The 13,274-nt window shown below is 40.9% G+C and overlaps 1 protein-coding gene across 6 annotated transcripts in view; it reads right to left on the bottom strand.

Annotated features, from left to right (window-relative positions):
• Positions 1-13,274, bottom strand: part of LOC100344331 (mitochondrial adenyl nucleotide antiporter SLC25A24) — a 91,846-nt gene that overhangs the window by 19,379 nt on the left and 59,193 nt on the right. For 4 of the 6 annotated variants that reach the window (XM_051856215.2, XM_051856216.2, XM_008265588.3 and 1 more), the window contains 3 exons: positions 6,240-6,351; positions 5,065-5,220; positions 2,790-2,942 (listed from right to left, as the gene is read on the bottom strand). In XM_051856215.2, coding sequence (XP_051712175.1) covers positions 2,790-2,942; positions 5,065-5,220; positions 6,240-6,351 — 421 coding nt within the window. The remainder of the gene's footprint in view (positions 1-2,789; positions 2,943-5,064; positions 5,221-6,239; positions 6,352-13,274) is intronic. The other 2 variants (XM_051856212.2, XM_051856213.2) reach the window with 2 other exon arrangements.

Below are 13,274 nucleotides of genomic sequence, written 5' to 3'. Positions count from 1 at the left end.
GGAGTGCCAGGCTCCTGGTTTCAGCTTGGCCCAGCCTCAGCCATTGTAGCCATTTGGGGAGTGAACCAGTGGACAGAAGATTCTGTGTGTGTGTGTGTGTGTGTGTGTGTGGGTATAACTCTACCTTTCAAATAAATAAATGAATTTAAATTCTGTTTACAATGTAAGCCATTTTCTGTATTTTACCTAAAGATTCCTAATTAATAAAAGCACCTCAAGCTCCACAAGCACCAAACTGAACACATGTCTCCCCCCAACAAAAGAATCTTGTGAACTCGGGCTGGCATGTGGCAGAGCAGGAAAAATCACTACCTGCAATGATGGCATCCCATATGGGCATCAGTTCATGTACCGGCTGCTCCACTTCTGATTCAGCTCCCTGCTAATAGCTTGGGAAAAGCAGTAAAAGATAATCCAAATATTTGGGCCCCTGCAACCCAAGTGGGAGACCTGGATGAAGCTTCTGGCTCCTGGGTTCTGCCTGGCATGGCCCTGACCATTGCAGGGAGTGAATCAGAGGATGGATTATATCTATCTCTCCCTCTCTCTGTGTAAATAAATAAGAAAATATTTTTTTAAACTCCTGTGATCTTTCTAAGGGACGGATGCCATTGACGGAACTGTATGCTGTGAATGCTGCCCTGAGGATCTGGTACATGTGCTATGGCAGTCCTGCCCAGGTCCTCCCTGATTACAACAAATGGCTACAGTTGAACAAACTGGAAATTTCAGTATATTCTTTAAAAAAAACGATTTATTTATTTATTTATTTATTTATTTATTTATTTGAAACACAGATCTACAGAGAAGCAGAGGCAGAGGCAAAGAGAGAGAAGCGATCTTCCATCCACTGGTTCACTCCCCAGATGGCCACAACGGCCAGAGCTGAGCCAATCCGAAGCCAGGAGCCAGGAGCTTCCTTCAGGTCTTCCCATGCAGGTGCAGGGGCCCAAGGACTTGGGTCATCTTCTGCTTTCCCAGGGCACAGCAGAGAGCTGGAATGGAAGTGGAGCAGCCATATGGGAAGCTGGCACTGCAGGTGGTGGCTTTACCCACTACGCCACAGCGCTGGCCCCCCTGTATATTCTTGACATCTTTTCTCTTGTATTCCACATAAATTATGGTAAAATCTAACCATTCTACTCCCTATGTACCTGTGACACTGTCCCCTTGTCCAGCCCCACTGACCCTATTCTTGACTCCTACATTGGTTACTGCACACTGGCCTGCCTCATCTCCCTGCAGACTTTTGCCCCTTCCTCACTTTGCCCCATACCTCCTCAGCCTCATTTTCATCCACTCTCTGAACATTGGTGAAACTGAGCTTCTTACAGTATCTTGAACATGCCTTACTCTTTTACTGTCAGGGCTTCGGGCATGTCGCTCCTCTGCTTGGAGCATTCTTTTCTCTGTTTTGACTAGAAATTTTCCACTTACTCTCTAGGTTTCAGGTTAAACGTTAGCCCCTCAAAGAGGCCTTTTCTATCACTTCAACCAGGTTTGGGTTCCTCTGTATCATTTTCCCAAAGCATCCCGTGGTATGCTATATGTAACACTTGTCACCACTGTTTATTGAGTGTTTACTAGGTGACCAGGCCATTTTCCAGATAGATATTACTTTCCACACTTTTTAAAATGTATTTGAGGAGTGTGTGTGTGTGTGTGTGTGAGAGAGAGAGAGAGAGAGAGAGAGAGAGAGATCACATGCAGATTTGCTGATTCACTCCTCAAATGCCTGCAACAGTGTGTGTGTGGAAAGTGTCGGGGTCAGGGGAAGGAGAGATGGCATGCCAAAGCCAGGAGCCAGGAACTCCATCCAGGTCTCCCATGTGAGTGGCAGGAACTCAATTACTTGGGACATTACTATGGCCTCCCAGGGTGCGCATCATCAGGAAACTGGAGTCAGAAGCTAGAGTCAAGAATTCAACCCAAACACTCAAATGTGGTATGTGGGCATTTTAACTGCTAGGCTAAATGCCCACCCCTATTTTCTACATTTTATGGATGAGACAACTGAAGTTCACAGAACTTGTCAGAGAGAGAACTTGCTCATAGAACAAGTTCAGTGAACTTGTCCAAGTCCACACAGCTAGAACATGTCAGAATTCAATGTCAAATACAAATCTGTAATCTCTAAAGCCCTCCTCTGCCCACTTCTTCATTTCAGCTTCCTTGATTCCACCAATTCCTGTTAGAATTGAGTGAATTTAGTATACTACTGTGAAGTTTCCCTGTACGTGAGCAAATCCCTAAAATCTCTGTTATTGAGGAAACAGTAAAACCAAAAAGAAGGAATGCTTGGCATGGGCATTTGGCCTAACAGCTAAAGATGCCCACATTCCACGTCCCAGGATCTGGGTTCCATACCAGCTCTGCTCATGACTCCAGCTTCCTGCCATGGGGACCCTGGGAGGCAGTGCAATGGCTCAAGTGATGGGGTTCCTGCCATCCATTAGGAGATTAGCACTGAGTTCCTATTCCCAGGTTCAGCCCCTGATGGGGTCCATTGCAGGCATTTGAGAAATGAATCAATGGAAGTTCTCTCTCTCTCTCTTTCTCAAAACGTATTTTTAACAACTTTTTTAAAAAACAGTACTGAGAGAAAGTAAATTTATAACTATATAGCAAAGATAATATGAGTATAACAATATAACATTGTCATGATATTTCAATATAGACCTTAATAACTCTTTCCATTTACATTGTAATCCTCTGAAGCGATTTTTTTTTAAAGTAAAAAGTAATGACTTTTCCTTGTTACTGACTGTTGCAGGCTTACACAGCTTTACCTGTTCATATGACCAGACCTTAAGAGCTGTTTCAGGAGCAATCTTGAGGACATTCACACCATTTCCTCTCCACAAGGAAACGACTCCACCCTCTTTCACCATCTCCATTAAACGACTCACCATCCTCACATTCTTTGTTTCTAAACTCTGAGCCTTTAAAAGGAAAGGAAGAACTTTGAAACTCTCAATAGTATTTGAACTTCGAAAATCTCAGGCAGGAAAGAGTTAAAGGTCCAAAACTATGGTAAGTGGCTCTGGTTTGTTTTGCTCCATACAGAGCTCAGGGAGGTACAGGGCAGAGATGAACACGCCATAGACAGGAACATGCCATGGACACGGTTTCTTTCCTGCTCTCCAAGGTCATGGCAAATAGTCCTCCTTCAGTGAAAAGAGTGAACCAGTATACATTTCAAGAGAACAATCTGGGAAGCAACATTTCTGGAAACTTAAAGCTACTGAAACTCAGAGAATTGATTGCTAATAGTGGCTGCCAGCTTTTAATCAGTATGATCAGTATGGTCCCTGTGAGCAGTGAAAAGCTCCTTGAGAGGACATCAGAGAATGTGCCCTGTACGTTGAATATAATGAGTATGGCAAAAAAAAAAATTAAGCCCAGGGGTGGCATTATGACACCCCACTTAAACCTGCCTTGGAATGCCCACATCCCATGTCGGAGTGCCTTGTTCAAGTACCAGCTACTTCACACTTCCGATCAACCTTCCTGCTAAAGTGAGCAGGAGTCAGCAGACAATGGCCCAACTACTTGGTTTCCTTCCCACTCTTCTTTGGCCTGGCCTAGCCACCACTGTTGCAACCATTTGGGGAGTGAACCAGCAGATGGAAGATCTCTCTCTCTCTCTCTCTGTCTCTTTGTCTCTCTCTCTCTCCCTCCCTATCTCTCTCTCATTCTATCTTTCAAATAAAATAAAATACAAATATTAATCCCAGGGGCCCCATTGTGGCATAACGGGTAAAGCCACCACCTGCAACACCGGCATTCCACATGGGTGGGAATTCCTGTCCTGGCTGCTCCACTTCCAATCCAGCTCCCTGCTAATGGCCTGGGAAAAGCAGGGGAGAATGGCTCAAGTGTTTGGGCCCCTGCTACCCATGTGGGATATCTGAATGAAGCTCCTGGCTCCTGGCTTCAACATGCCTCAGCCCTAGCCATTGTGGCCATCTGGGGAATAAATCAGCAGATAAAAGAACTCTATGTCTCTCCCTCTCTAACTCTGAGTTTCAAATACATGAATAAATAAATAAATATTTATATAGATATATATATGGAAGTACATATACATATATACATATATGCATACATATATATATATACATACATATATACATATATATATTTAAGCCCAAAACAACATGATCCAGGCTGTGAGTGAAGACAACAACAACAAAAATACAGTCCATTAACAGAAGATACAAAAGTGGCTTAAAAATAAAGAGAATTCAGTGAGGCACAGGGCTGAGAACAAGTGGATTCTATGAAAAAATAGTCACAGATAGAAGGTATTTTGTTCTTTTCTCCTGCTTTGACTTCAGAACACCAGAAGCCAGGTATGCTTGCTTGCTTTGTAGGTTTCTATAAAATTACAGGAAAAAAAAAGTTCCTTGATGGCTCAAAAAGGTAAAAAGAGATAAGAACTGAATGTTGTCCTATGCTCCTAATTTCTGTCCTGCGTAGAACAATGAGACATTTAGAGACCCAGCTCCCCTTATTACAGTCACACAGTTGGACCAACTGGGACATGGTCACCAGGCTCAGGCAGCCTCTCTATGGCCTGCCCTATCTTCAAAGGGACCACAAAACCTTTCAGACAATTGAAGACTTTCCACCTACAGAACTTTGCTTTTTATGAAGAATAAAGAGTGAGTGCAACTTTTGACCAGTCTGTGTATCCTGGTGTTACAATTTCCATGTCATGAAGGGAATCAGAGGATGGTCTGGATTCATCACCATCCCCTCCAAAAATAAGGAACTTGCCTAATTTGGCCCTCCCTAAAATGCTAGTGCTAGATTCTTAGACTATTTTCATTATTTATTTAGAAATCTAGCACTAAACTCCAAAATGCATATAGATGAGAACATGGTATTATTTGATTTTTATACCATCAGGTGGTCAGCAGCTTTGAGTCTAGAAAGTTATTAGTAGTTTGCACATGAGGCTACCAAAGAAGAACATTAGCACCTCTGAAATCCTTAGTTTGAAAAGCATCAAGTATTATTCAATTACATGAAAGCATACACACAAACTATGCCACATACCTGCATTAAGGTTTTCAGACGATCTAAAGGTGCTGTACATGTTCGCGCACAAGCCCCAGCTATGCCCCCAGCCCACAGATACTTCCATAGCAGACCGGATTTTCTTTCTTCATCAATGAAATGATGGAAAGTCCATCTATCTCCCATATCAATTCCCTATTAAAATAAAATAATAATTAGATGATCACAATGAAAATTCTATCTCCTTATTTAACATGCTTATCTTATCTCAGATAATCTGTGCATTAACCAGTTAGAACTCTGCACCATTTTTAATTAAAAATTATTTGTCATGATTGCAAGCATTTGTTCAGTGGCTCACATGGATTGCCTCATAGATCCTCACATGCAACAAGTAATATTATATCATCAGTATCACTAGAAAAAGTGAGGCTTAGAAAGGTTTAGCAAGGTCCTCAGTGTCACGGGGATAATAAGTAGCAGCACTGAGAAACTTAATCAGGCAATATGGTTTACAGCTCATGATCTTAGGTGTTATACTTAACCTCTCTCTGCCGTGGCTTTCTCTTTCATAACATAGAAATAATAATCCCTACTTCAGAGAGTTATAGAAAGATATACATAAATAAATCATGAGATACTGAAGAACAGTGTAGATTATAACTTGAATTGCCAGGCAAAAATTTTAAGAAACCTTGAGAATTTTAAGAAATTAGGAAGCATATATCACTAAGTGTTGTTGGGGACAAGAACAAAGCAGACTGTGTTATATCTATAAAAATGAAGTTTGCCACTCTTTCAAGAGACTTCCGATTTTTGACTTGTTCATTCATCCAAAAAATATTTCCTGGGAAAGTACTGCAAGACACAGCAAGCAGCAATTCACAGTTCCTACTTACAGGGAGGTAAATAGTCAACTCCAATAAAGAATGATGGTGCTAAATAGCAGTCATCGACTCTTAAGTATGTAGTTATTCTCAATAAATGGGTGTCTTTTGCAAATTGAACCTTTGGTTGAAGTAGATATTATGTGCCAGTTCTTTCTTGGTATCATACAAATTTCTGAGGAAATAACGTTGCATAGTGTCACTCCTTCAATCAGCAATACCTCACTAGATGATTTTCTGGCCTCCTACTTTTCTAACAGTTGATAATTCACTACACTTTTATAACCATGACTCATAGCATAAAACAGTAAAAAAAAGGTCACTTACAGTAAAACGGTTCCAGTGATGGGCAATTTCTTCAACATTTCTTTCAGGTTTAAATAAAAAATACTTCCTCCATTCATTCCAGTCCACTGTCAGTGACCCATCAATGTCCATGCTGTATGTTTTTTAAAAGAATATAATTAATTATAATCAATAAACTTCAGAGAAATCATCACAATGACATCTTCTATTCTTAATGTCAGAAATTTGTGGCTATAGTTGAACTCTTCTCATTGTTATTTTTCTGATACAGAATCCACCTAACATCTATTTCTATGGGAATAAGTCCTTCAACACAGAGCTATTAAAGTGTAAAATGAGGTTCTAAGTACAATGGCCTTATAAATTATAAAGAACTACAGAACTGGAAGCCAGTATTACTGCATGACAATATTCTTGTATGTCTTCTTTTTTTTTTTTTTTTCTGGACAGGCAGAGTGGACAGTGAGAGAGAGAGACAGAGAGAAAGGTCTTCCTTTGCCGTTGGTTCAGCCCCCAATGGCCGCCATGGCCGCCATGGCCGGTGCGCTGCGGCCGGCGCACCGCGCTGATCCAATGGCAGGAGCCAGGTACTTATCCTGGTCTCCCATGGGGTGCAGGGCCCAAGTACTTGGGCCATCCTCCACTGCACTCCCTGGCCACAGCAGAGAGCTGGCCTGGAAGAGGGGCAACCGGGGCAGAATCTGGCGCCCCAACCGGGACTAGAACCCGGTGTGCCGGCGCCGCAAGGCGGAGGATTAGCCTAGTGAGCCAACGCACCGGCCCTTGTATTTCTTCTTAAACATTTCTCTTTTCTGTCATATAACATCATCTTTTAACATCTTTTAACTTTTCAAGTATATATTCAGTAGTGAATAATTACCCCTGGCTATGGATCTCCAAAGGCAATTTCCATTTCTGATGAAGGGAACATTCATAAAGATCAAATATGAAAAATATCAAAAGAAGACTAAATTTCCATGAAAACATAATTTCCATTAATATAAAAAGTTCAAACCAATTAAGAACTCTCAAAGAATTTCTCAAATCCCCAAATAAAATTAAGAATTTGACAAAATATAGTGAAATACAATGTTTTATATTTTGCTTCCAAAATTTTAGATTCTCATCTCAGTCCATTCTTTTCTCATTTTCTTTGGCAACTACTGCTAAGTATTGCACCAAATCATCCTGACTCTCACTCTCAGGCCATGCCATTCCCTATTTTGCCCCAAAACATGAGTGTTCAAGCAGTCACATCTTTTAAAAAAATATATTTCCAACAACACAAAACAAGAGTATTCATCATAATCTAGTGAGATTTATCTCAGGGAATTCAAGGCTGGTTCAACATACAAAAATCAATAAATGAAATATATATCTGTCAACAGAATTAAGGACAAAAATCATGTGATCACCTCAATAGACACAGAAAAAGCATTCAATAAAATTAAATATCTATATATCTATATATGATTTTAAAAACAAACACTGAAAAATTAGGTATAGAAAGAATATGCCTCAACATAATAAAGGCTACATACAAAAAATCTACAGCTAATATCGTATTGAATAGGTAAAACCTATAACAACATTTCCTCTAAGATCTGGAAGCAGTCCACTTTCACAGCTCTTATTAAATATAGTACTAGAAGTTTTAGCCACAGCAATTAGGAAAGAGACACAAATAAAAGTACACAAAGAGGAAAGGGAGAAGTCAAATTATCCCTGCTTGCAGATGACATAATTCTAGAGAGACAGAAACCTAAAGCAATTGATAAGTATATTCATTAAAGTTGTAGAATATAAAAATAGAGAAATCAGAATTTTTATATACCAATAATAAACTCACAGAGAAAGAAATTATAAGATCAATCACATTTACAGTAGTTACAAAAAAAAAACCACCTTGGAATAAATTTAACCAAGAATATGGAAGACCACAGTAAAAATTACAAAAAGCTCATAAAAGAAATTGAGAAAAACACCAAAAAATAGAAAGATCTTCCATTTTCATAGATTCTAAGAATTAATATTACTAAAATATCAGTTACTAAAATTAATTTACAGGCCGGCGCCGCGGCTCACTAGGCTAATCCTCCGCCTTGGGGCGCCGGCACACTGGGTTCTAGTCCCGGTCGGGGCGCCGGATTCTGTCCCGGTTGCCCCTCTTCCAGGCCAGCCCTCTGCTGTGGCCAGGGAGTGCAGTGGAGGATGGCCCAAGTTCTTGGGCCCTGCACCCCATGGGAGACCAGGAAAAGCACCTAGCTCCTGGCTCCTGCCATCGATCAGCGCGGTGCGCCGGCCGCGGCGGCCATTGGAGGGTGAACCAACGGCAAAGGAAGACCTTTCTCTCTGTCTCTCTCTCTCACTGTCCACTCTGCCTGTCAAAAAAAAAAAATTAATTTACAGATTCAGTGCAATCTCCATTAAAATACTGATATATTCTTCACAGAATTAGGAAAAAAGATCCTTAAAATTCACAGGGAAGTACAAAAGACCCTCAACAGTCAAAGCAAACTTGAACAAAAAGAACAAGCCAGGAAGCATTATCATACCAAATTTCTTTTTTTTTTAATCTTTTTTTTTTACTTTTATTTAATGAATATAAATTTCCAAAGTACAGCTTATGGATTACAATGGCTTCCCCACCCATAACTTCCCTCCCACCCGCAACCCTCCCATCTCACGCTCCCTCTCCCCTTCCATTCACATCATGATTCATTTTCGATTCTCTTTATATACAGAAGATCAGTTTAGCATATATTAAGTAAAGATTTCAACAGTTTGCTCCCACACAGAAATATAAAGTGAAAAATACTGTTTGAGTACTAGTTATAGCATTAAATCTCAATGTACAGCACACTAAGGACAGAGATCCTACATGAGGAGTAAGTGCACAGTGACTCCTATTGTTGACTTAACAAATTGACACTCTTGTTTATGGCATCAGTAATCACCCTAGGCTCTTGTCATGAGCTGCCAAGGCTATGAAAGCCCCCTGAGTTCACCAACTCTGATCATATTTAGACAAGGCCATGGTCAAAGTGGAAGTTCTCTCCTCCCTTCAGAGAAAGGTACCTCCTTCTTTGATGACCCGTTCTTTCCACTGGGATCTCACTCACGGAGATCTTTCATTTAGGTTTTTTTTTTCCCCAGAGTGTCTTGGCTTTCCATGCCTGAAATACTCTCATGGGCTTTTCAGCCGGATCCGCATGCCTTAAGGGCTGATTCTGAGCCCAGAGTGCTGTTTAGGACATCTGCCGTTCTAGGGTCTGCTGTGTATCATACCAAATTTCAAGACATGCTACAGTACTATTATAACAAACACAGCATGTTACTGCACAAAAACACATAGACCAAAGGAACAATATACAGACCCTAGAAATTAATCCACATATCTACAGCCAACTGATCTTTGATGAAGGTACCAAAAACATACACTGGAAAAAGGACAGTCTTTTCAATAAATGGTGCTGTGAAAACTGGATATGCAGAAGATTGAACTCTCCTACCCCTATCTCTCACCCTATATAAAAAAAAGGGATCAAAGATCTAAATGTAAGACTTGAGACTATGAAACTATTAGAAGAAACCATAGAGAAAACATTTCAAGATATTGGTATAGCCAAGACTTTTAAAAAGAGTTTTCAAAAGCATGCACATTGGGATGGCGCCACGGCTCAACAGGCTAATCCTCTGCCTTGCAGCGCCGGCACACCAGATTCTAGTCCTGGTCGGGGCACCGGATTCTGTCCCAGTTGCCCCTCTTCCAGGCCAGCTCTCTGCTATGCCACAGGAGTGCAGTGGAGGATGGCCCAAGTCTTTGGGAGACTAGGGGAAGCATCTGGCTCCTGGCTTCGGATCAGCGCGATGTGCCGGTCGCAGCGCGCTGGCCACGGCGGCCATTGGAGGGTGAACCAACGGCAAAAAGGAAGACCTTTCTCTCTGTCTCTCTGTCTCTCTGTCTCTCTCACTATCCACTCTGCCTGTCAAAAAAAAAAAAAAAAGCATGCACATCAAAAGCAAAAATCAAATGGGATTATATCAAACTAAGAAGCTTCTGCACAGAAAACAATCAACAGAGGGAAGAGACAACCAACAATATAGGAAAAAATATTTGTGAACTATTCATGCAAAAAGGATTAATATCTAGAATATTATTCAGGAATTAATAAACTAAGAAAACATTAAATGATTCAGTTGATAAATGGGCAAAGGATCTGAATAGATACTTCTCAAAAGGAGAAACACAAATGGCTGATGACTATGTGAAAACAATATTCAGTCTTACTAGTCATCAGGGAAATCCAAATCAAAACCATAATCAGATATCATCTTACTCTACTTAGACTGGCTAACAGCAAAAATACACATACACAAAAAAAATAACAAACACTGGCCAAGATGTGGAGAGAAGGAAGCATTTATACACTGTTGGTGGTAATGAAAATTAGTACAGCATTTATGATCAGTATGAACACTCCTCAAAAAACTACAAACAGATCAATCATATGATCGAGCTATCACTCTTCTGGTTATATATCCTAAGGAACTGAAATCAGCATTATCAAGGAAATACCCTGTCATTGCAGCATTATTCATATTAGCCAAGATATAGAATCAACCTAGATGTCCATTACTTGATAAATGGATAAAGAAAGTGTGGTTGGATTCCAAGATGGCTGAATAGGGAAAAGACATATGATTTTGGCCAGGGGAAGGTAAGAGAAGAAAAGCAGAGGAAGTGAGTGCCCAAGGGAGAGAAGTTTGCAGTGGAAATTCTATAGAAAGAACAGAGACTCCATTGACAGTGTGATCAGTTCAAACACACAGCAGCAAGCAGGGACACCACCCATGACTCCTATTGCCAGGGGCTGGAGGATAAGCCAGTTTCTGAGAGCAAGGTGACAGCAGACGGCTCCAGGCCCTGTCATGGTGATATTGCTCCCAAGTAGGAGACCTGGAAGAAGCTCCTGGCTCCTGGCTTCGGATCAGCTTAGCTCTGGCCATTGCAGCCATCTGGGGAGTGAACCAGCAGATGGAAGACCTCTCTCTCTCTCGCTCGCTCTACCTCTCTATGCAACTCTTTCAAATAAATAAAAATAAATCTTGGGCTGGCGCTGTGGCTCACTAGGCTAATCCTCCACCTTGCGGCGCCGGCACACCGGGTTCTAGTCCCAGTCGGGGCGCCGGATTCTGTCCCGGTTGCCCCTCTTAGAGGCCAGCTCTCTGCTGTGGCCAGGGAGTGCAGTGGAGGATGGCCCAAGTACTTGGTCCCTGCACCCCATGGGAGACCAGGATAAGCACCTGGCTCCTGCCATTGGATCGGTGCGATGCGCTGGCCACAGCGCACTGGCCGTGGCGGCCATTGGAGGGTGAACCAATGGCAAAGGAAGACCTTTCTCTCTGTCTCTCTCTCTCTCTCTCACTATCCACTCTGCCTGTCAAAAAAATAAATAAATAAATAAATAAAATATTTTTTAAAAAAATCTTAAAAAAAAGTTTTAATGGGCCGGCGCCAGCGCTGTGGCTCAATAGGCTAATCCTCTGCCTAGTGGCGCCGGCACACCAGGTTCTAGCCCCGGTCAGGGTGCCGGATTCTGTGTCGGTTGCCCCTCTTTCAGGGTAGCTCTCTGCTATGGCACAGGAGTGCAGCAGAGGATGGCCCAAGTGCTTGGGCCCTGCACCCCATGGGAGACCAGGAGAAGCACCTGACTCCTGGCTTCGGATCAGCCTAATGCGCCGGCCACAGTGCGCCGGCCGTGGCGGCCATTGGAGGGTGAACCAATGGCAAAAGGAAGACCTTTCTCTCTGTCTCTCTCTCTCTCACTGTCCACTCTGTCAAAAATAAAAAATAAATTAAAAAAAAGTTTTAATGGATCTAAAAGGAGACATAGTCTCCAATACACTAATATTGAGGTCTTCAATATCCCACTTTCATCAATGGACAGATCAACTAAATCGGAAAGGAACAAAGAAACAACACAGCTAATCTACACTGTGGACCAAATGGACTTAATTGATATCTACAGAATATTTCATCCCACAGTTGCAGAATACACATTCTTTTCATCAATGTATGAAATTTCTCTAGAATAGATCATATTCTAGACATAAAGCAAGTCTTAGAAAATTAAAAAAAAACTGAAATCATACCATATATCTTTGATGACCACAGTGGAATAAGCTGCAAATTATCAACTTAAGAAACTCTTAAAAAGTATGCAAACACCTGGAGACTGAACAACATGCTCCTGAATGAACAGTGGATCACAGAAGAAATCAAAAGGGAAATTTCTAAAAATGAATGAAAATGACAACACAACATCTAAAAACTTATGGATACAGCAAAAGCAGTGTTAATAGGGAAGTTTACAGCAAGTAGTGCCTAAATCAAGAAACTGGAAAATCATCAAATAAATGATCTACCAATGCATCTCAAGATCCTGGAAAAACAACAAGCCAAACCCAAAATCAGTAGGAGAAAGGAAATAATTAAAATTATAGAATAAACAAAATTGATACCAAAAAATTATACAAAAGATCAGTGAAATGAAGAGCTGGTTTTTTGAAAAAAATAAAATAAAATTGATACACCTTTGGCCCAAATAACCCAAAAAAAAGAGAAAACTCAAATCAATAAAATTAAGACCCCCTACTTTATACTTTATACAAAAATCAACTTAAAATAGATCAAAGATCTAAATCTATGAACTGATACCATCAAATTACTAGAAGAAAACATTGGGGAACCTCTGTAAGACATTGGCAAAGGCAAAGATTTCTTAGAAAAGATCCCAGAAACACAGACAATACAAGCAAAAATAGACAAATGGGATTACATCAAGCTAAGAAGGTTATGCACTGCAAAGGAAACACTCAACAAAGTGAAGAGGCAACTGACAGAGTGGAAGAAAATATTTGCAAACTATGCAACTGATAAAGGATTAATATCCAGAATCTATAAAGAGCCCAAGAAGCTCAACAACAACAAACAATCCACTGAATGTAGATAGTTATCACCTAATTTATTGTTTTTCTCCTTTTGGATTGAGG

This window comes from Oryctolagus cuniculus, chromosome 7 (genome assembly GCF_964237555.1).
Source record: "Oryctolagus cuniculus chromosome 7, mOryCun1.1, whole genome shotgun sequence".
Classification (NCBI taxonomy): Eukaryota; Metazoa; Chordata; class Mammalia; order Lagomorpha; family Leporidae; genus Oryctolagus; species Oryctolagus cuniculus.
This window is presented reverse-complemented; position numbering and strand designations above follow the sequence as displayed.